The sequence below is a fragment of the Penicillium concentricum genome (genome assembly GCF_028827145.1).
Source record: "Penicillium concentricum strain IBT 3081 chromosome Unknown utg000001l_segment0_segment0, whole genome shotgun sequence".
Lineage (NCBI taxonomy): Eukaryota > Fungi > Ascomycota > Eurotiomycetes > Eurotiales > Aspergillaceae > Penicillium > Penicillium concentricum.
In genome coordinates, this window is record NW_026622754.1 from 104,398 (window position 1) to 123,635 (window position 19,238).

Here is a 19,238-nt window from a genome sequence, read left to right on the forward strand (position 1 = left end):
GATACAAAAAAAGATTGCGAGAGGGTTATTAGAACAGACAGGCCCAGGGAAGGGGAATAAGTAGCCGCTGCGTCTGAGCTGTAACTCGCAATTCTTCTACCAAGACATTTGTTCGTGTAGGGTGCGTGTGTTTTTACTATCGCCTGCTTTTTGGGACAAGAGTTGTTTAAACCTTGATGGGCTTGAGACCGTCGGCCCAGACAGTAGCGTAAGGGGTGACACCATCCTCACGGAAGTCAATCAGGACATACCTAGGAAGGGTTAGTCGGATATTTCAAAGAATATAGCAAGATATGTGAACTTACATGGCGGTACCGTCAGTGGACTGGCCCATCATCACATCGTAGTTGTCCCAGTTGGCAAGGATCATCTTCATAGCGCCAGCGGCCTTGGTCTTCCATTGCTGCTCAGCCTCCGCGGGGTTAGCGGCCTCGGCGAACTTGGGCGCGGCATTCTGGTGGAGCTTCTTGAGGTAGGCTACGTAAACAGAAGTCAGTAATTTGCGACCCAGTGAGGAATAAAAAGTGAACATACGCTTCAAGTGTCTCTTGTAATCATCCTTGGAGGGCTTGGCACCGTCCTCAGACTTGAGCCAGACCAGACGGAACTGGTCCTCAATATCGTGGACCATAGTGGCCTCACCCTCGCCACCCTCATCGTCAACGTCCTCAGCGGAGGGGTTGGCACCCTCGAGCTGGAAGTCCTCGTTGGCACGCTTGAGGTACTTGCGGCAGTCGCACTCCCACAGAACATCGAAGTCCTTGTTGGGCTTGAGGTCAAAGGTATCGGCGACGATCTCGTCACCGGAAACGATGTCCTATAGATTTTGTCAGTTTGGATTCTAATCAAGACTCAAGTTATCTTTTGAAACATACAGTGTAGATAATCATTTTGGCGGAATTATATGTTAATAAGACGAAGGGTGAGGAAAAAAGGTAAAGGTGACAAGGGAAGAAAAACACTTTCAAGGTGGGGGGGCGAGGTTTTTAAAAAAAAAAAAAAAAAATAGAGCGGGGGGTTGTTTGTTCAGTTTGTACCCAACGGGTATCAGGGAGTCTGGGCCACCGCCACTAGCTCTACGTTAGCGCAGTATTTGGTACTTCAAGGATACTTCAACTTCGAATTACCATTTTTTAGGGGAAATTTGGCATATATATTAGTATTAAGAACATTGGCCTATGATCAATTGTAAAGCAACAATTCGACTGAACTGATTAATTAATAGTTCATGTTCATTTGCACTGTTATAACCAATTTACTTCCTTTGACGACTACCCAAAGTCGAAGTATATAACTGAGTCAGCATCAGTCTAGGCAATACCATACCATACTGTATTTGACCACTTTTCCCCATAGACATAACCAAAAATTACCGTTCACATCAGTATGGTTTTCTCTTGGCTCCGGCTCGCGCCACCTCCGTCTCCTGATCTGATCTGTTTAATCTTTTATGCTTCTAAGCATTCCCTATCCTTTCCTTCATCATTACCTGATTCTCCTTCTTTTTTTTTTTTTAATTACTTTTTGTTACCGGCCAGCGCCGAGAGGTCTCTTGGCTGATCGGAAATTCTGTGTCGCGCCTACCCGTCAGCATCCGGACTTGGGCGTGGGCAGTTGACACTCTCTTTTCTTGAAACTTCTGACCTCGGACCATTTTAATATCCCATATTAATTCCCAAGATCCCTTCTTCATTGGATTCTTTGTGAAAAACTCACGCCAATCCTCCGTCATGGCTGCGAACGCATCCGCGTTCGACCTTCCTCCCCTACCATCCTACACCTTGACATCGCGAGAACATTTGCTTGCTCCTCTTCCTGACAATATCCTTTCACTCATATTGCCCGTCGTCGCTTATTGGGGCTTGTCCATGATCTATCATTACCTCGATGTCAATGATTATTTCGTCGAATACCGTCTCCACACCCCCGCAGAGGTTCTGAAACGAAACAAAGTGACCCGCTGGGAAGTGGTACGGGATGTGGTCTTACAACAAGTGATTCAAACCGTGGCCGGTTTTGCTTTTGTATACTTCGACGCCGAGGAAACGGTTGGCAGAGAGGAATATGATGTGGCCGTGTGGGCGCAGCGATTGCGGATCGCCCAAAAGGCTATCCCGTCATTATTAGCTCTTGTTGGAGTTGACGCTATTAGTCTTGGAAAATCCGTGTCCCAAAGCGGTTACACCATGTTGGCGGGTGCTCTGGCTGGCGGATCATACCCCGATGTGACCCAGTCCATCCTCGATAACGGAGTCGAGGCTGTGGCGCCCGCATTCACGAGCTGGGAAATGGCAGTTGCCGGTTTCATATATTGGTACTTTGTGCCAACCCTCCAGTTCATTCTGGCGATTTCCATTGTGGATACCTGGCAGTACTTCCTCCACCGCGCTATGCATCTGAACCGGTGGCTCTATGGTATGTCTTTTGACGTTTTGAAATTGATGGTTCCATACTAACTAGCTATCAGTGACTTTCCATTCCCGCCACCACCGCCTTTACGTCCCTTATGCTTTCGGCGCCCTCTACAATCACCCATTTGAGGGATTCCTTCTGGACACGGCTGGCACTGGTGTTGGATTCTTGGTCTCCGGCATGACCACCCGTCAGGCCATGTGGTTCTTTACAATGTCGACTATCAAAACGGTCGACGATCACTGTGGCTATGCCTTCCCCTGGGATCCGCTACAGCATTTCACTTCCAATAATGCCGCGTACCACGACATTCATCACCAAAGCTGGGGTATCAAGACCAACTTCTCCCAGCCTTTCTTCATCTTCTGGGACCGTCTCCTTGGCACTCAGTGGACTGGTGAGGTCAAGCTGCGCTACGAGCGAGCTAGAGAGAATGCCCAGAAGCAGGTGGATCTGGATGCTGCCCAGGCGCCTGATACACCGGCTGTGACTGAGGAACGTGAACATGAGCGAGTAGTGGTGTCACCCGAGGGACCTGCGACCCGCACTCGGCTGCGCCGAAAGACTGTTGATAGTCTCAAGGGCCCGAGTCATGGGGTTCCTGGAAGTGTTCTCCACAACTAAAGCCGTGATGAAATGAAGCCTGTGCATGTGTTTTTTTTTATGCATCCCCCAACCCCGTCCCTGGAGCTGCTGGCCGTCTCCGCCAGACTGGATGGCTTTTCTGTCTTTTTCTTTTTGTATATGGGATCAATGGCCCAATGTATTAATACTTCAGAATGGGCCAGTCAATGTGTTTGTACATGGTTCGCTCTATGACCTACTGTCAATAATGTCTATTATTTGCCATTTACATTCTCCTCTGGGTGTTCGTTAAATACATTTGCAAATATCATGAATTATTATCAAAAACACCCCGAATCTGGCGAGATATTGGCATATACCAAAACAAAACAAAGAACAAGAAACAAAGCACCCAGATTCGGGGACAAAAGATCAAATCCTATTCGACTCTTCACCCAGATTCCAAGTAGTCCTCGCTGTTGAGCCACTTTCCGGCTTTCTCCGGTCTTCAACTTCATCACTCCACTCAATTTCAGTGGAAGATATCGACGGGGAACGACACCCTGACGGAGCCTCGCTACTCCCGTGTACCGGGGATGGGCTGCTTCGTGAGGGATTTCCCAACCCCTGGTGCATCTCAAGCACTTCGTCGATTTCCTCCAAAGTTCCCGCGAAAGTGCTTGCGGCGCTAGGTGACGGGGGGCTTACAGGTTCACTGACAGTATTCGCACTCCGCCTTTCCATATTTATTCCTAAGCCTTGATAGTTGTCATCGGCGAAATCCATGAATCTAGTGACGCGATCCGAGTTCGGGTCCGAGCGTCGATCTCGCTTCATGTGGTATGACGTTCTCGCGGCTTTCCTGGAAGGGCTTGATGTCGGACGATACATCCTGCGTCCTTCCGTGTCAATGTCAGTATATCGGGACGACGACGAAGATTTGGGGGCATACCTTTCTGCGGGGTGGGCTAATGCGAGTGGTGGTGGTGGCTGGGTATACTTCTTCCTTGGATCATACTCACTAGCCGTTCTATGGCTACGTGCGCTTTTTCTATTCTTGACACTGTTGTCAGTCATGCCATGATAGGTGTGCCTTCTATGTGAGGGCTTGGAATCCGCATGTGCCGGGTCTTTGTACCAGGCCTTGCTGCAGACCTCGCGGGTGTCCTTCAAGATGAATGCAAACTGACTAGATGTGCCGTATAGCTCATCCACTTCATCGGGGAATAGGTCAATGCAGGTGTCGACGAATTTCATTAGTCTTCGTGGGGCATGGTTGAAACGAGTCTGCGTGCGAGCCAGCAGGGCGATTCGAAGATTGCGCAGTGCATTCTTGTCGCTCGCAACCCGAGCTACCATACACCCTTGACAACAATTGATCTCATAATGCCATGCTTCGGGGATAGCCTGGTCTTTTGAATCGGGTTTCTTCCACATGCCCCGTATAGCCTGTAGTTTCTGTAGGATCAATATATCGAGAGGCTTCAGCAAGTCCGGGTATGCTTCAAACATGCGAAGGTGGTGACCGACCTCCCTCTGGAAAAGTTTGAACAAATCAGCTATGAGATCTGCATTCAGGCCCTGATGGGCATCGCACAAATCCTTGTTTGTTCTTGACCAGCGATCACGGCGCAGATTCTTGGGCAACTCGTGGATCATACGCTTGACAATCTCCTCAGTGGGTCTCGCTCTTGTGATGTCTATGTGTAGGATCTGTGTTAGCTTCTTCAGTTCGTCCCTTCTCAGGTCAGTGACAAACCGGGTGTCTCTTTGTCCTGAGAAAATGGATGTACGGCAACCGATGGTATGTCGTCTGTTTTCGAACCATCCTCCATCTTTCCCCATTGTTTTGGTCGTGTTAAGGAGTGGGTTGTGGTAGTCTGATATAATTCAGATGATAAATGCTTGTCCTAAGCGAATGTAATATAAGGTTGAAAGTCAGTTCCAGGTTATCCTTGTTTGAAATAGGATATACTCACTATATTGTCTTCGTCTGTATCACAAAGTGTGTCCACGGCGTCTTGCTGAGCTGAGCAAAGGGTTTAGGTCAGTCTTGATATTCTGCTTAGGAGGAATATTTCATCTCAATAAGGATACTTATATACTCCCGATGAAGTGGACTGTTCTGGAGCTTCATCGTAACATAAACTCCACCAAACAATGTCTTTCAGTCCACAAAGAGAACAAATGTCTTCTTGTGATGTCCTATTGATGTTTGCTTCTGTGACCATCAAAGAGAACGATGCTATTGATAGTATAGCTAGATCACAATGGATTGTACTATTAAAGAACTAATGAATGGTCTTTGTTACTTTCGTCTCATTCAATATATGAAACTTGCCATGTCTCTCATCCTCTCATCCTTTCGTCTCATTTCTTTCTTCGTTTTCTGTCTTGTTCTCTGTCTTAACGATATCTATCTCTCTACCTCAACATTTCCACCATGGGAAACAAAGTCTCGGCCATTGACTCCCGAGTCACAAAGAAAGGAAAGAAGCGCGTCAAGACTCTAGGAATGTTCAATTATCCAAACGGACGAAACATTCGGGAAGAATACCGTCGAACTGGAGGTACCCAATGGGTGACTGTCTTCTTCAACTGGGCTGATCACAAGTACAACGACGAAGAGTTGATGGATCTTGTAGTGGCTCGCATCAACGCCAGAGATGGCATGATTTCATCCGAACCCGTCCATCACGACATCAAATGGTGTCTATCTTTACGTGTTCCAGGATACTGGAAGCCTACCGATATCTCGATTGCCGCGGCCGCCAAGGTTATTGCACAATGGCACAAAAGTGAAATGCGCCATGCAGGGGTGAAGATCAATCGACGATATCTTTTCCGTGACAGTAATCGAAAAAATCGTCTTGTTCGTTAATATTCTCTCTTTTTCCACCATTGTGATCTATATCTAATTGTACTTTCAGACTCATATTTGCTTCGGATGAGAGATGAACTTTATTTCCCAAATGCAAGAATTGAATAATAATAATCTCAAATCAAAAATAAGACTTCAAAGTCCCGTAAGGAGAAGTTATAAAATAGCCCGGGAGATCTCCCGAGGTGAAGGTATAGGCAGGCGCCAAAAAGGTATCACATGACAATACCTTTTCTTCTTCTTCTTCTTCTTCTTCTTCTTCTTCCAAGGTTACACTTCTATACGTTCCACAATGACTTGTCCCGGTAAGGAGGGTACTCCGTTGCCGTACACTGCCTCACCCATCAAGTTACTCTGGGGCGACTTGGCCCTATTTGTTTCAAAGCTATGGGCACTTCCAGGTATCTTCCTGCCCCTGAATCTAGCTCGCACGCATGAGTGGGACGAATTCTATCCCTCGTTACGCAATGGAGCTACCGTGTTGATCCATGTATTCCTCGTGGTTTATCAACTTGTTTTCCTGCTCTCGTTGCCGATCATGGTTGTCTGCTTGATTCCAGGTCTATGGATCCTTGCTTATTCTGTTATCGGTTTCACTGTCAATTATGCGATTGTTATGTTGTTGTTGAACGGCTTCCGGCAGGTCCTGGTGTCCCAGGTTCCCGTGGTCGAGCGACCAGGTCATGAGCGGGAACGTTGGCTATACATAAATGGAATTGGAGCTGGGTAGGAGAGGCATCCCCGTTACTCCCTGTTTTCAGTTGCTGACTCAAACTACCTGCAGGCATCACTGGGTACAGATGAACGTCGATCAACTGTCATACATCTTTGGTCGAAAAGTGACGGGTGTGCACAATCGCACGTAAGTAACTCCTTGGATTCCAGTTTCACAAACACTAATGAGATTTAGCGCGGGAATTGTCTTTGATCTCATCGAATGTCTGATTCAAAGAGATTTTGCATACGCTACTGGTGATATACGACGATCGTATGCCTTGGTCAAGGAAGCTCTCTTGGACCCAGAATGTGACAAGGTGGTTCTGCTTCTTCACAGTCAAGGCGGCATTGAAGGAGGACTTGTCGTGGATTGGCTTCTGGATGAGCTACCACACGATCTCCTTCATCACTTGGAGGTATATACGTTCGGGAATGCCGCGAATCACTTTAACAATCCGCGATGGACAAAGCTAGCACGGCCACAAAGAATCTCAACACCTGATCTAGTGCATCAATTTGGCCAATCGATCGGCCATATCGAGCATTACGCTAACGCAGCTGATATTGTGGCTCTGGGAGGTGTGCTCCACTTTGTGGACATACCAAATCGATATATGGGCCGGCTGTTCGTGCGCCCAAATTCAGGTCACCTACTCAACATGCATTACCTGGACAACATGTTTACCCTAGGCCCTGATATGAAAGTCCTAGACACCAATCCATTCATGGATATGGAAGTCGAGCCATGGGCAACCGCCGGTATTAACGGATATGATGGCCCTCCGCATCGAATCAGATATCAGCCCACTATAGCCCGAGACGAGGCATTTCTCCCCGCCACACTAAGCCTGCAACGATCACAAACGAATGGTGTGAGCCGAGTACTGCGTGTCAAGGACTTCAGTCGGCTCTGGCAGTATAGAAATGGAGGACACCCGAAAGACACAGAGGCACAGCATGATAATGACACCCACGAACACGTCCATTTTTAGCTGTTTTGGTACAAGTTTACCCCTTGCATAGACATGTGATATATCTTTATTTGTTCCCTGTCCAATGAATCCACTGCAACCCTGCGAAATAAAATCAACACCAAAGCAACACTAGTAATGAGCAAGCTGACCAGGTCACTAGGTCAAAGGTAGATATGTGATAGTCACTATTAGTCCTATGGTCATTGCAACATACCAGGGGAATCTAGATGTAGCCAATGGTAACAACCTAAGTATGACCTGGTGACCTGGTCACTTATAAGGCAATCAATATAAATTGCCTCGCCTGTCACCAGATCATAATAATCCCTATAGTCTACTAGTAATTACTGATCCGCATGAGTTGCATAAGTAGATTAAACGCAAGTCTATAAGTCCACAAAGCATGGACCACTTTCCCTTGATTACCCCGGATTTCGGATGGAGGCCTCCGAAGTCCGAGAGGCCCAAATTGGGTTCTTTAAACCTCACTAGGAAGCTGATTGAAACTTTGTCCTTGTCCATTTGTGCTTCAACAGCCGGAGGTAAATAGGATATGCAACATAGCAATTTAGGGGACTCTCGAAAGCTAGATGGCGATCGATAGAAATTACGTTCTACGGCCTACACATCCAGGCCACACCAGGACAGCCCTAATTGATTCCAGTTTGCATTGGATCTCAAGGCGTAGGGAATGTGCTTCTCAGCACATACTTATAACCTTGGAATTATATATTCGCATAAATATATGGTCATGGAACTACCAGGTAGAGGCACGATTTAAGGATGTACAATAAGATCAATTCAGATGGAGGTCCGTGGTATCAAGGAAGTATTCCTTTCTCGAGTGCATCAAAAATCAGGGAGGAAAAAGGAACGCCCATCGCCATACAATGCAAGTGGAACACGGAAGAAAGGACATGCTAAATCATGCCCTGATCACCTTTCTCTTCTCCTTCTTTTTCTTTTCAGGACCTGCCCCTGAGGGCTCGCCACCAATTCCGCCCATTCCACCCATTCCACCTAGTCCACCCAGCATATTACTCAGTCCGCCCATTCCACCCATTTGACTCATCATTTCAGACATGTTCGGCATTCCCTCCATACCCTGCATACCCTGCATCTCGGCCATTGCGTCCTTGAGGGGGTTGTCACTGACACCACCACCACTGTAGGCAGGTGAATGGATAGGTAGGATCTTCCCGATCTTCCAACCCCGCGGGGCAGCAGGAGCGGGTGGAAGCTTCTCAGGCATGGGAAGGCCACGGATTCGTAGCCGGTAGGGTGATTTTTCGGTAGTGGGGTTAGCCTTCAAGTACTGTGCGACGAGAATATAGAGGTGGTGCTCTAAGCAGCAAGGTCAGTCCAAGTCCAACAGAAAAAAAACCATTCACTCCACAGATATCAACCACGTACTGTTCTTGATCTTCGGGTTGGCTAATTGACCATCCTCGTTCTTAACCTGCACACGAACACGACCGGGATTTGCCCAATCCTTAGGGTGCAGCTTCTCGGGTTCCAACCCAGCATTCAAGCCAAGCATCTGGACGGCATCGATGATATCTCGCGCAAGAGGGTTTTCCACTGCGAGCTCCACACCGACTTTGCGGCCCTCGGCGCGCGATCGGGTCTTGTCGAAGTACACGGGGTACAAGCATGAGAAGTGTCGGGGGATCTCGCGTTGGGGCTCAGGCGCCGGCATGGATGGCATGGATGGCATGGGCATCTGTTGTTGGGGTTGAGGTGCAGCCCTCGGGACATTTACGGGTGCTATGATGGCATTGCTGGGGAGGTCCTCATCGGAGTCGTAAGAGGGGGCAATCTCTTCTGGGTCGGAGTCGGATACTTCCTCGATTTGGGCGTGACGTGACATTATGAAGTTGAATGGAGAGATGTCTGGGGAAGGCGGAATTGTGGCCAAGTCAGAGGGGCAGAATGAAGTGTGCGGGCGGTGGGACGTGGGGATGGTCTGTCTTGGAATGTTAAGTATAGTACGTAAGCAATATAGTTATAATTTGGATGGTTAATGTTCAAATTACTAAATCCCATTCCGTTAATCCTTATAAAAAGAGTACACGAGGCTCTCAGAATGGGGTTTTGGCGCAGTGATACGAGGAATCTACAAGAGAAGGGAATGGGACGAGCTTTTCCCGTAGTATACAGACTCCTTCCCCCAAGTGTTTACATTCTATAGGCACAGACCTAGATTTATGTATGTACATTACGATTAGATCTGAAGCACATATTTGGTGGCCGCTCTGGGACATATTGAAGGGTGTCATGGGAGAAATTTGGAAGATTTTTCTTCATTTTTTCGAAGTCTACATACACAAACAGAAAGCCATCAGTAGCATGCATACAATATATCTTTAGCTTATTCTTTCCTCAAATTCCGCTGGTGCTGGTTCCATGTCCGCAAAGTTCCAGAATTGCGAGTGCTGTAAGATCAGCGCCTTTCCATACACAGCTTGAATAATTCTCGCCAGCTTATCGCCCATGTCAGAGAGAACCAGAATTCGAAGTACACGGGGTACAAGCATGAGAAGTGAATAAGGTATGGAAATATGAGTAAAGAAGCCTCTGAAGAAGCAGAAATGTTATGTCTATCTATCTATCCATATATATATATATATTATAGGAGTTTTATAGTTTCAAACTGCAGTTAACGATGTAATAGGTTTTTTTTTAAAGAAATGTTAGTAACCGAATAAATACGCTAAAATAGGAGAGCTGAAATATAACTTTAGTTTTAGTATGTTATTTGTGTGTTATTTTTAGATAAGAATACGATGTTTTATTAATAGATAGATTTTATAGCCTAGCATTCACGTAGTAAATTTGGAAGCCATGGATTATCTGATTGCTTATTAAGTACGAGTGGTTGAGTAATCATCCTCTATGAAATACCTACTCACCCTAAGCATAAAGCGGTTAGGAAAATCGCGGTGGACTAAAATCCAGTACATACTATATAACTAGTATAAGCTAATCTAAAGCTCCTTTCAAAGATAGATAGACTGGGCAGATAGACTCGGCAAATACCCAAATAGGAAATCAAATCGGACTCCAAAAGTCCGCCCCCCGGGGCCAATTGAGGGCTCGGCTTCTCCCCCGGCATGCCGAACCCACTTAGCCCCGCATATCCCATTGCCTCGGGTGAAACATTCAAACCACATATAACCCGTTTCATCTCATTCTTACTCTCACATTTCTTCAAATTCAACCATGACTGGTACGTCGATTGCAATCTCTTGGATTCCTCATTCTGATATACTTCCCAGAAACTAAGACTAGTGCCATTCTTCACCGGGACACACGTTTTGTCCCAAAGAAAGCCATTGGCGGCAAAGGGTGCTATGTGTTTCTAGAAGATGGGACCAAATTCCTCGATGCCACAGGTGGCGCAGCTGTATCCTGTCTAGGACACGGTAACGAGCAGGTCACCCAGATGATCAAGGATCAGATGGACCAGATATCCTACTGTCATTCTGCTTTCTTTGGAACCCAGGTAGCCGAGGATCTTGCCCAACTGCTAGTGGATTCTACTGGGGGAAAACTCTCCAAGGTCTTTATAACCAGCTCGGGTGAGTCAAGGCAGCCCCTCCAACCAAAATTTTCACTCCACACATACAGTACTGACGATACCCAGGGTCTGAGGCTGTCGAGGCTGCACTTAAGCTAGCACGACAATATTTCTTGGAGCTTCCAACTCCCCAAACTGAGCGTACCAGGTTCATTGCGCGTCTTCCATCCTACCACGGCACTACGCTCGGGGCCCTTTCAGTTGGTGGCCACGTTCAGCGTCGACAGCCATTTGAACCACTTCTCTCCAACAACGTCTCCCATGTTTCCCCATGCTATGCATACCGTGGAAAGTGGGAAGCTGAGTCGGATGCAGACTATGTGGCACGTCTGGCAGCCGAGCTAGACGCTGAGTTCCAACGTGTCGGACCCGAAACTGTGTGCGCATTCGTTGCAGAGCCAGTCGTCGGCGCGGTATGACTTCCTATCTTGAACTCCTACACTACCAGATCATCCAACTTATACTCTTTAGGCTCTCGGTTGTGTCCCCGCAGTACCAGGGTACTTCCGTGCAATGAAAGCCGTTTGCGAGAAGTACGGTGCTCTCTTGATTCTTGACGAGATTATGAGCGGCATGGGCCGTTGCGGGACCATGCATGTCTGGCAACAAGAGGATATTATCCCCGATATCCAGACTATTGCAAAGGGTCTGGGTGGTGGCTACGCCCCGGTGTCGGCCATCTTGATCAGTGACTCTATTGTGCAGACTATGGACAAAGGCACTGGGCAATTCCGCCACGGACAGACATACCAAGGCCATCCGATCTCATGTGCTGCTGCGTTGGCTGTGCAAAAGACTATCCAGGAACAGTCTCTGCTGGAAAATGTCCGGACCATGGGTGTTTACCTTGAGAAACAGTTGAAGCAGCGATTTGAGAGCCATCCTCACGTGGGAGATATTCGTGGAAAAGGATTGTTCTGGGGTGTAAGTTACATATTTCCTGTAGTCGATATTATACGACCAACAAAAAAAGTGTTGCTAACTCGTTCCAGCTTGAATTTGTCAAAGATAAGGCAACGAAAGAGCCATTTGACCCCAAGGACCGTCTGTCTTACCTGATTCAAGAGAAGGGTCTACAGCCGGAGCACAGTGTCTCGCTATATGGCTGTTCTGGTACCGTGGATGGAATTAAAGGAGATCATCTTATCCTCGCGCCACCTTATATCGTGTCGAAAGAGGAGATTGATATCATCGTTGACACGCTGGAGAATGTGATGAAGGAGGTTTTTGCCTCTCTATAGAGCGCACACACACACACACACACTCTCTCTCTCTCTCTCTGTCTCTACTCCAAGAGTCCACGTCTATAGCCTTGGAATGTGCAATTATTTAATCAATTACATTTTGTCAAAAATAACGCCGGGAAGAAGTAAGATGAAGGAGATATAGAAACGTCAAATCATGTGAATGCTGGGATATTTCATTATTATACAGATACGTGAGAGATCAAGCCTGACCCTCAATGGCAGCCGCTTTCTTCCTATCAGCCATTTCAATTCCCTTTGGTCCGTTGGCAGAGCCACCAAACGTCGGGTCCTGATGGATCGAGCTCTCCGCCCACAGGCCAGCGACAGTCTCAATGGCCCGCTCAACGACTACACGAATGCGGTCTCGCAAGACAGGGTTCGTACACTCGACTTCTAGGTCCTCGAGCCACACGCGGGCAATATGCTTGTCCACCCTGATCTCGATACCAGGGACAGGGATACCCATTGTGATGAGACGATCCAGCTCCGCAGCCTCAATGTCGGCAATTCGTTCTTCGTTCGTCTCTTCGCCGTCTTCTTGCGAACCGAGTGCCAAATCAGCCGGGACTCGTGGGCGCTCAATGGGGCCAATGTTGTCGCCGCCGAATTGGGCCTCGAGCATCATCAGCATACGAGCAAGCCGCTCTTGCGGCCCAGATTGAGCATGAGGGTTGTGTGGAAGTGAGGGAATTTCCATGTCGTCATCGTCATGGTGATGGTGGTGGTGCTTGTTTTTGGCCGATTCTAGAGCCGTGGAAGTTAGCATAAGTAAAGAGGTGAGAAGGGGTAGGGATTCATACGCTTTACGGAGGCTGGGCTGCTTTCGACTGTGAGCAGAACAGCCATGACGGCATCTGCCACTCCGTCATTCATCATATTACCTTCCCATTCCAATTCAACCTCGCGGGAGCGTGAGTGATGGCGGAGATACACACATCCCATGACAAGGAATGTCTGTGTCTCGTCCGATGGAATCTCCTCGTCGGCATCCTCTTGGCTTGGAATGTCGTCTGTAACCATGTCTTTCTTGCCGTTGGCCTCAGTCTTCTTGCTATTTCCAATTTCTTCAATGGCTCCGAAAGTTCCCTCGAGAGCCCATCGGATCAAGTCCATGCTCGCAGAGCTGAGAGTGATATGTTGCTTGCAAGTAATAGTCGTAGTTGTCAGGCCCGCGTACTCCTGTAGGTCGTCAGGGGCCATCAAAGACAAATTGAACCCATTTTGAACCAGGACTCCAGCCATGAGTTGGGCATCATCATTCTCCGATGGGGGCGCCAGCTCTGCGAGCTTGCCGACAACCTTGGCAATTTTGTCCTTCTTGAAAGGGATGCGAACTTCGTCGCAGTTTGCTGGGGTGTAAACTTTGACTTTGACGGCTTTGTCTGCGTTAAGGCTGAGCAGTTTCGACTTCAGCCTCATCATCTGATGTTTTTCGCCATGAACGAGGATCTTGGGGGAGTCAGTAAAGTTTCAAATACACTGGCGCTTGTCACACTTACCACAACTGGTGCTCCTACTTCCTCAATAAAAGTACGATTTTCAACGCCATCAACGTGGGCTGCAAAGCTGACCTCGTCAACAGTGCAACGACGAGGGATCATAACTTTCTGATCCTCGTCATTTACACCAGGAACACGACCACGACCGTGCCCAGTGGAAACCTTCGACATGACAGCGGGGATCTGATCAGGTTCATTAAGCAATCCCTTAGCCATGGTTCCTTCAACGCTGTAGCCAGTCATGACAACGCCGTTGCGGTCACTTGGTGCCCATCTTTCCAGCAGCTCACGACTTGTTCCCGTCTGTAACATACCGGGAGAGGCAAGCATGACACATCCTCCAACATCGTCGAAACGCTCTAAGCTACGGAGACTTCGAACGAATCGGAAATCCCATGGTCCGACACTCACGCTCTTATTGCCGCTGGCCTCGGCCTCGGCCATGCGCTGCCGGAAGAGTCGCTTTATATTATCGTTCATGGCACCAATATATGTTTGGTACACAACCATGCATCGTCGTGCCATGTTACCGATGTAGTAGATAGGGAATTTTTGGAGTTCCGGGTGGGTTTCCCAATATTCATCAAGGATAAGAAGCAGCTCTTGAGCACGCCCGAGAGCAAACACAGGCATCAGAACTCGACCTCCGCGGTTGAGAACGCTCGTAATTGACTTCATCAAGGCGGCTTCGCGTTCCAATCGAGGCGGATTGGATGAAATGCCGAATGTAGATTCTGTGATGAGAACATCGATCTTCGTGCCCTTGGGTACCGCGGCCGGAATCAAGTGTCTGTCTTCCTCGCGAGAGTAGTCTAGCCGGTTATGTTAGCAATTTGATTGACAATTCTGTAGATGACAAATAACAAGGCAAACTTACCTCCAGTAAACAAAGTCACCAGCCCCGCAATATCAACTTTGAACATGGCAGCACCGAGAACATGTCCGGCAGGATACGGGGTAATACGGATGCCATTGATCGTATGCGTTGTGTAAAAGTCGATGGTTTCAATCATGGGAAGTGTTGACAAGTGATCACGCTCGGTGTATAACGTGGTGCGTTGATCGGAGGAAGAGGATGTGTTGCTGACTCGAACATTGTCTTGAATGAGCCATTTGTAGATGGCTCGGGTTGCCGGAGTCATGAAGACTCTTCCTTTGAAGTTTGTCTTGCTGAGAACATATGGGAGGGCGGATGAATGGTCAACGTGGAAACTATACAAATCAGGCCTGTTAGTCAACTGCGATAACAATGAACGCGCCGAAGGAGAACTCGAATTCGAAATCCAGGAGGGTACAGTAATACAAGAAATATATGCATGACATTGAATTGTATTGGGCTTTCTCATATATATGCAGGGGAATGTGTTCCATTGAGGCAGCTGAGGCAGTAGACCACCAAATAACCCAGCCTCATATGGGTAAGTGTAGAATGCCTCGAGTTTGCCATTCCAGATATTATGTAAATAAAAGAGACGCACGTACTGGCTGATTAAAAGAACATCCACTGTGCTCAGATCGAACTCATCAAAGAAAGGAAGTGCAGAGAACCCTTCTTTTGCCGGGTGCATGCCCGCGTCAAGCTACAGAAGTCAAGAGTCAGTATTTGCGACTTCATTTCTCATTCAAGAGACTTACCATCACTGTCTTGCCTTTATATTCCAGGATGTGGCAACTCCGTCCAACTTCATTGCCGCCGCCGAGACAGTAGAATGCCAGTTCGTCTGATGGGTCAACGGGCTCATCGTCAATGGCCGTTCCCATTGACGAAGCTTTGCGCTTGGAGGCCATGGTGTCGAGATTAATTGGGTATGGCGTCAGGAGATTGACAGATTTCTTAGTATGAGTTTGAGAAGCCTAGTTGAATGGCACTAGTACCCGCGTCGCACGGTAAAGCTCAGGATATCAATATGAGCTTCGCGCAACATCCATGACTTGCGCAACAAAGGTTATAAGAGGTGCAGCTGCTCAGTATTTAAAACAGATATCAATGCACCCGTGAAGACTGTGATTCAATAGAAGAGTGATCTCTTTGGCAGCAGACGAAACCTCACTTGAACACCCGCAGATTTGGAGAGCTTAGTCAATAGTCACGTGTGTCGCGATCCGCGATCCGCGGAGCAGAGTTCGACCACCTAGAAAGCTCCTTACCACATCACGTATCTCTGTCTCCCCGATAACTGTTACTTTTGCGCTCGAGCCAACTATTTTACGATTCACGTGCCGCGTATATGGTTTGAATTCAGTATTGAGATGGTCAAAGGTGGTGGAAGCTGGTGGTGCGAGCAATCCGCTCAATTTAACGGCCACGCGTGGACCTCGATTCATCTGCAAGGCTACGACCGCTCGGCGCAATAGCCTTTATCTCATCTGAAATACAATTTTGCTCTCACTGGGTAGTCACACGTCACAATGGCACAAGCTCGGCATCCACAACAGCAGGCACCCCCGCCGCCGCAGTTTTCCTCACAACCTTTCTCCCCACCTGTCTCGTCCCCATCCCCAAATTCGGTAGCATCTCCTGTGAATGGAGGCGCTGCACCTCCTCCATCCAAGCGACCTCGTCTCTCTCCCCTGCCGCCTTCTCAAACGCAGTCTCCTTACGGTTCTCCGAGCTTCAACGCGGTGCAGCTACCACAAAACCCATCCCCAATGAACGGAACGCCGATGAATATGAGCATGAATATGAACATGTCTTCGACACCTGCTCCCGCTCCTCCCGGGACCATGGGCCCCCCTTCTCGCCCAGCGGACAAAACAACGGATGCCGCTGAGCTGACAGATGTTTTAGCATCATCTGGAATCGATGTGAGGGAAGAGGAAGCATTTCTCACACAGAGCTTTTCAGGGCAGAATGCGCAGGCGCAGCCTCCCCACCGAGGACCACAGTCTCAATACCCGCCACCTATCAACACCTCCTTCACGTCTCAAGGCTCTACCCCGGGAACGCCCTCAGCTTCAGCCAGCTTCGGTGATTTGCCTCAAATCAAACCGGCGATTACACACGACTCGTTCACCGGCCACTCCCAGGCACATACTCCCTTCAAGGATCCCAATGAACCGACTCGCGATGACACTATTGCAGCAAGGCGAGCACAGTATCACATCCAAGAACCATTCTTGATCACCAAGCTTCTCGAGCAGAAGCTCCAGAAGCGAGGCTTTGACCTTGGTGTTCGAATTCCCTCAGAAGGCCTTTTTCACCCCGTACCTGGCCGACCACAACCGATTGAAGTTACTGGACCGGATGGCTCTTCTGTAGTGCGCACCGGCCAGACAATTCTCAACCAGGAAGGTGCTCCTCTCGTGGACATCCTGAATCTTCTATCTATTTCCACCGAGGAAAGATTCAGGGGCGTTATCGACTACGCTTCGACTCTTGCTCGAAGTCGCCGAGCACATTCTCATGGCGTAGTTCCCAATGAGTGGAAAGACGTCGCGAAACCCCTTGTGCAGGCTACGGGAAGCACTCAAACCCCTGTGAAACGTACGATTTTGCTCATACCCACTCAACTGACTTGATACTAATTAAATTGGCAGGTCCTCATGCTATTATTGAATCCTCCAGCGCAAAGTCCAATGCGGCAAGATACAGAGCATTCATCCACAGGGAGAGTTCGCAAGAGGAAAGGCGCGCAGCAAAGCGTGCGAAACGCAACAGCAATGCCATTCTTGATGAGGCTGGTCGAGCCGAGTCTATTGATCCAATGGGCTCCGCCCCCTCAACGCCTCTCGGCGAAAGGGCGCCTAGTCTCGATAAAAAGTCAGTCACCAAAAAAGAAGCGAAGAAAATGCATGATTCCAAAGCCACCGAGGCCCAACAACATGCACAGTCTGTTGAAACGGCCCGAATGGCTTTGTCCGGGGGTAGCCGCAGTATGTTCGGTGCCAAAAAATCATACTCGTGGTTGAAGCCTGGCGGCAAGGCCGGTGGATTCTCGTCTCCTTCACGTGCGACTCCTTCCACCCCCACCGCCGGTCCTGAAAAGACTAGTGCCGGTGAATCCACACCCAGTCAGACTCAGCGTCGCCTCGGAATCTGGCGTGAAGATCAAGAGAAAGGGGCAGGCATTCAGGTTAGAGATATTTTGTTCATGCTGGAGGCGGATGGACGGGCGACCCGGCATGTGCAGAGGGGTTACCTCAAGGATCCTAAAGAGGATCGGGATCGAAACTGACCGGGTCATAACTGTTTGTAATCTTATTTTCTTCCCTAATTTCTTTGTTGGCCCACGGGAGCCCTATGGCTCCAGGCATCAGGAGTTCTTGCATTCTGTGTGTGTGTGTGTGTGTGTGTGTGTGTGTGTGTGTGTATGGTGGCGTTAGCAGGGGGGTTGTCAGGTTGTGAAGCCATCTTTAATTTCATTCAACTACACGTTGAGCCTACATTTTTTGAGAGGATAGAAGGGAATTTTCTTGTACCTCAATAAATTGCCCTTGTGTATGGCCACACGTAGTGGATCATATGGGTATCATGTTCTATGTACCCTTCTAGGAGTCAATTGTAGATCTATTGTCCTGGGGATTCTAAGGTACTTGTCAACCGGCTAGGCCGGTCTAGATACAACCACATTTGACTGAGGTCTAAAGATATCCAGTTCAAGTATAATTGTTTAGCGTCAAGGCAACGGTCAAAAACATTCGAATATTCTCTATTATCCCGTTCAATTGAATATTGTCCGTGGTTAGCATGTCTAGTATCAACTTGGGTTTATTTTTGAATTGCCTTACTTTGAGATATCTGTTACTCGATAATTAAACAGATATTAAATCCAGCTGTAACTGATATGATGGTTCGTTCAATGTATGTCGTTTTCCTATTGTCTCTATACAATCCCTTCTCTTATATTAAAAATAGCCCATTGAAGACCAATTCATCCACATTCACATTCTATTACACCTATATATAATTGATTTCCAAGGTGTATTTCCGGGCCAATCTGGATGCTGACTCAGTTGGAATGTATAGGCCCCCGGAGGTAGTATCAATATGGGGCGGCATAGTCGTGATATCAGCATTTCCTGGAACTTCCTAGGGTAACGTTATATATACTTTTCGACCTTGGGATTCTTGATATTCTTGATATTCTTGATATTGATGGTTCTCCCTTGTGGACTCGATTCGGCTAAGCCAGGGCTTGGACGCGATGCTCCCGGTGGCGGGCCCCCCTCAAGGCGCCTTGAGGCGCCTCTTAAAGACTCTAGGACTCTAGATCCTTTTAAATTACATTCACAGGATATGCTGGAAGGAGATAATATCGCGTGTTTTCTCCCTCGAGGCGCATGAACCTCTGGAGGGCTTAACAATGTATAGAATAGAGAGAATATATGAATAGCGTATTAACCTATGTATTTAAAGCGGTAGGA

The 19,238-nt window shown here is 48.0% G+C and overlaps 9 protein-coding genes across 9 annotated transcripts; 5 read left to right on the forward strand and 4 right to left on the reverse strand.

Moving 5' to 3' along the window:
* Nucleotides 1-166: 166 nt before the first annotated feature.
* On the reverse strand, nt 167-890 carry N7517_000046 (translationally-controlled tumor protein; the record flags this gene model as incomplete). The annotated part of the gene is made up of 4 exons (XM_056717776.1): nt 167-251; nt 306-477; nt 535-817; nt 876-890. The coding sequence occupies 4 exons, from the start codon at nt 888-890 to the stop codon at nt 167-169; spliced, it is 555 nt and encodes a 184-aa protein (XP_056581911.1).
* Nucleotides 891-1,730: 840 nt separating this feature from the next.
* On the forward strand, nt 1,731-3,036 carry sur2 (sphingosine hydroxylase; the record flags this gene model as incomplete). Its single annotated transcript, XM_056717777.1, has 2 exons — nt 1,731-2,415; nt 2,468-3,036. The coding sequence occupies 2 exons, from the start codon at nt 1,731-1,733 to the stop codon at nt 3,034-3,036; spliced, it is 1,254 nt and encodes a 417-aa protein (XP_056581912.1).
* Nucleotides 3,037-3,408: 372 nt separating this feature from the next.
* On the reverse strand, nt 3,409-4,821 carry N7517_000048 (uncharacterized protein; the record flags this gene model as incomplete). The annotated part of the gene is made up of 1 exon (XM_056717778.1): nt 3,409-4,821. One exon carries the CDS (start codon nt 4,819-4,821, stop codon nt 3,409-3,411), a length of 1,413 nt encoding a protein of 470 aa, XP_056581913.1.
* A 598-nt stretch (nt 4,822-5,419) lies between these two features.
* Nucleotides 5,420-5,857, forward strand: N7517_000049 (uncharacterized protein; the record flags this gene model as incomplete). The annotated part of the gene is made up of 1 exon (XM_056717779.1): nt 5,420-5,857. The coding sequence occupies one exon, from the start codon at nt 5,420-5,422 to the stop codon at nt 5,855-5,857; it is 438 nt and encodes a 145-aa protein (XP_056581914.1).
* Nucleotides 5,858-6,149: 292 nt separating this feature from the next.
* N7517_000050 (uncharacterized protein) lies at nt 6,150-7,566 on the forward strand (the record flags this gene model as incomplete). The annotated part of the gene is made up of 3 exons (XM_056717780.1): nt 6,150-6,583; nt 6,642-6,719; nt 6,768-7,566. 3 exons carry the CDS (start codon nt 6,150-6,152, stop codon nt 7,564-7,566), a joined length of 1,311 nt encoding a protein of 436 aa, XP_056581915.1.
* A 907-nt stretch (nt 7,567-8,473) lies between these two features.
* N7517_000051 (RNA-binding signal recognition particle subunit SEC65) lies at nt 8,474-9,418 on the reverse strand (the record flags this gene model as incomplete). The annotated part of the gene is made up of 2 exons (XM_056717781.1): nt 8,474-8,892; nt 8,962-9,418. 2 exons carry the CDS (start codon nt 9,416-9,418, stop codon nt 8,474-8,476), a joined length of 876 nt encoding a protein of 291 aa, XP_056581916.1.
* Nucleotides 9,419-10,770: 1,352 nt separating this feature from the next.
* N7517_000052 (aminotransferase, class III) lies at nt 10,771-12,369 on the forward strand (the record flags this gene model as incomplete). The annotated part of the gene is made up of 5 exons (XM_056717782.1): nt 10,771-10,777; nt 10,827-11,129; nt 11,195-11,541; nt 11,600-12,052; nt 12,121-12,369. 5 exons carry the CDS (start codon nt 10,771-10,773, stop codon nt 12,367-12,369), a joined length of 1,359 nt encoding a protein of 452 aa, XP_056581917.1.
* A 205-nt stretch (nt 12,370-12,574) lies between these two features.
* On the reverse strand, nt 12,575-15,662 carry ysh1 (cleavage polyadenylation factor subunit YSH1; the record flags this gene model as incomplete). The annotated part of the gene is made up of 6 exons (XM_056717783.1): nt 12,575-13,119; nt 13,176-13,824; nt 13,875-14,686; nt 14,752-15,086; nt 15,357-15,454; nt 15,510-15,662. 6 exons carry the CDS (start codon nt 15,660-15,662, stop codon nt 12,575-12,577), a joined length of 2,592 nt encoding a protein of 863 aa, XP_056581918.1.
* A 621-nt stretch (nt 15,663-16,283) lies between these two features.
* On the forward strand, nt 16,284-18,049 carry N7517_000054 (uncharacterized protein; the record flags this gene model as incomplete). The annotated part of the gene is made up of 2 exons (XM_056717784.1): nt 16,284-17,358; nt 17,412-18,049. 2 exons carry the CDS (start codon nt 16,284-16,286, stop codon nt 18,047-18,049), a joined length of 1,713 nt encoding a protein of 570 aa, XP_056581919.1.
* Between the last annotated feature and the right edge of the window lie 1,189 nt (nt 18,050-19,238).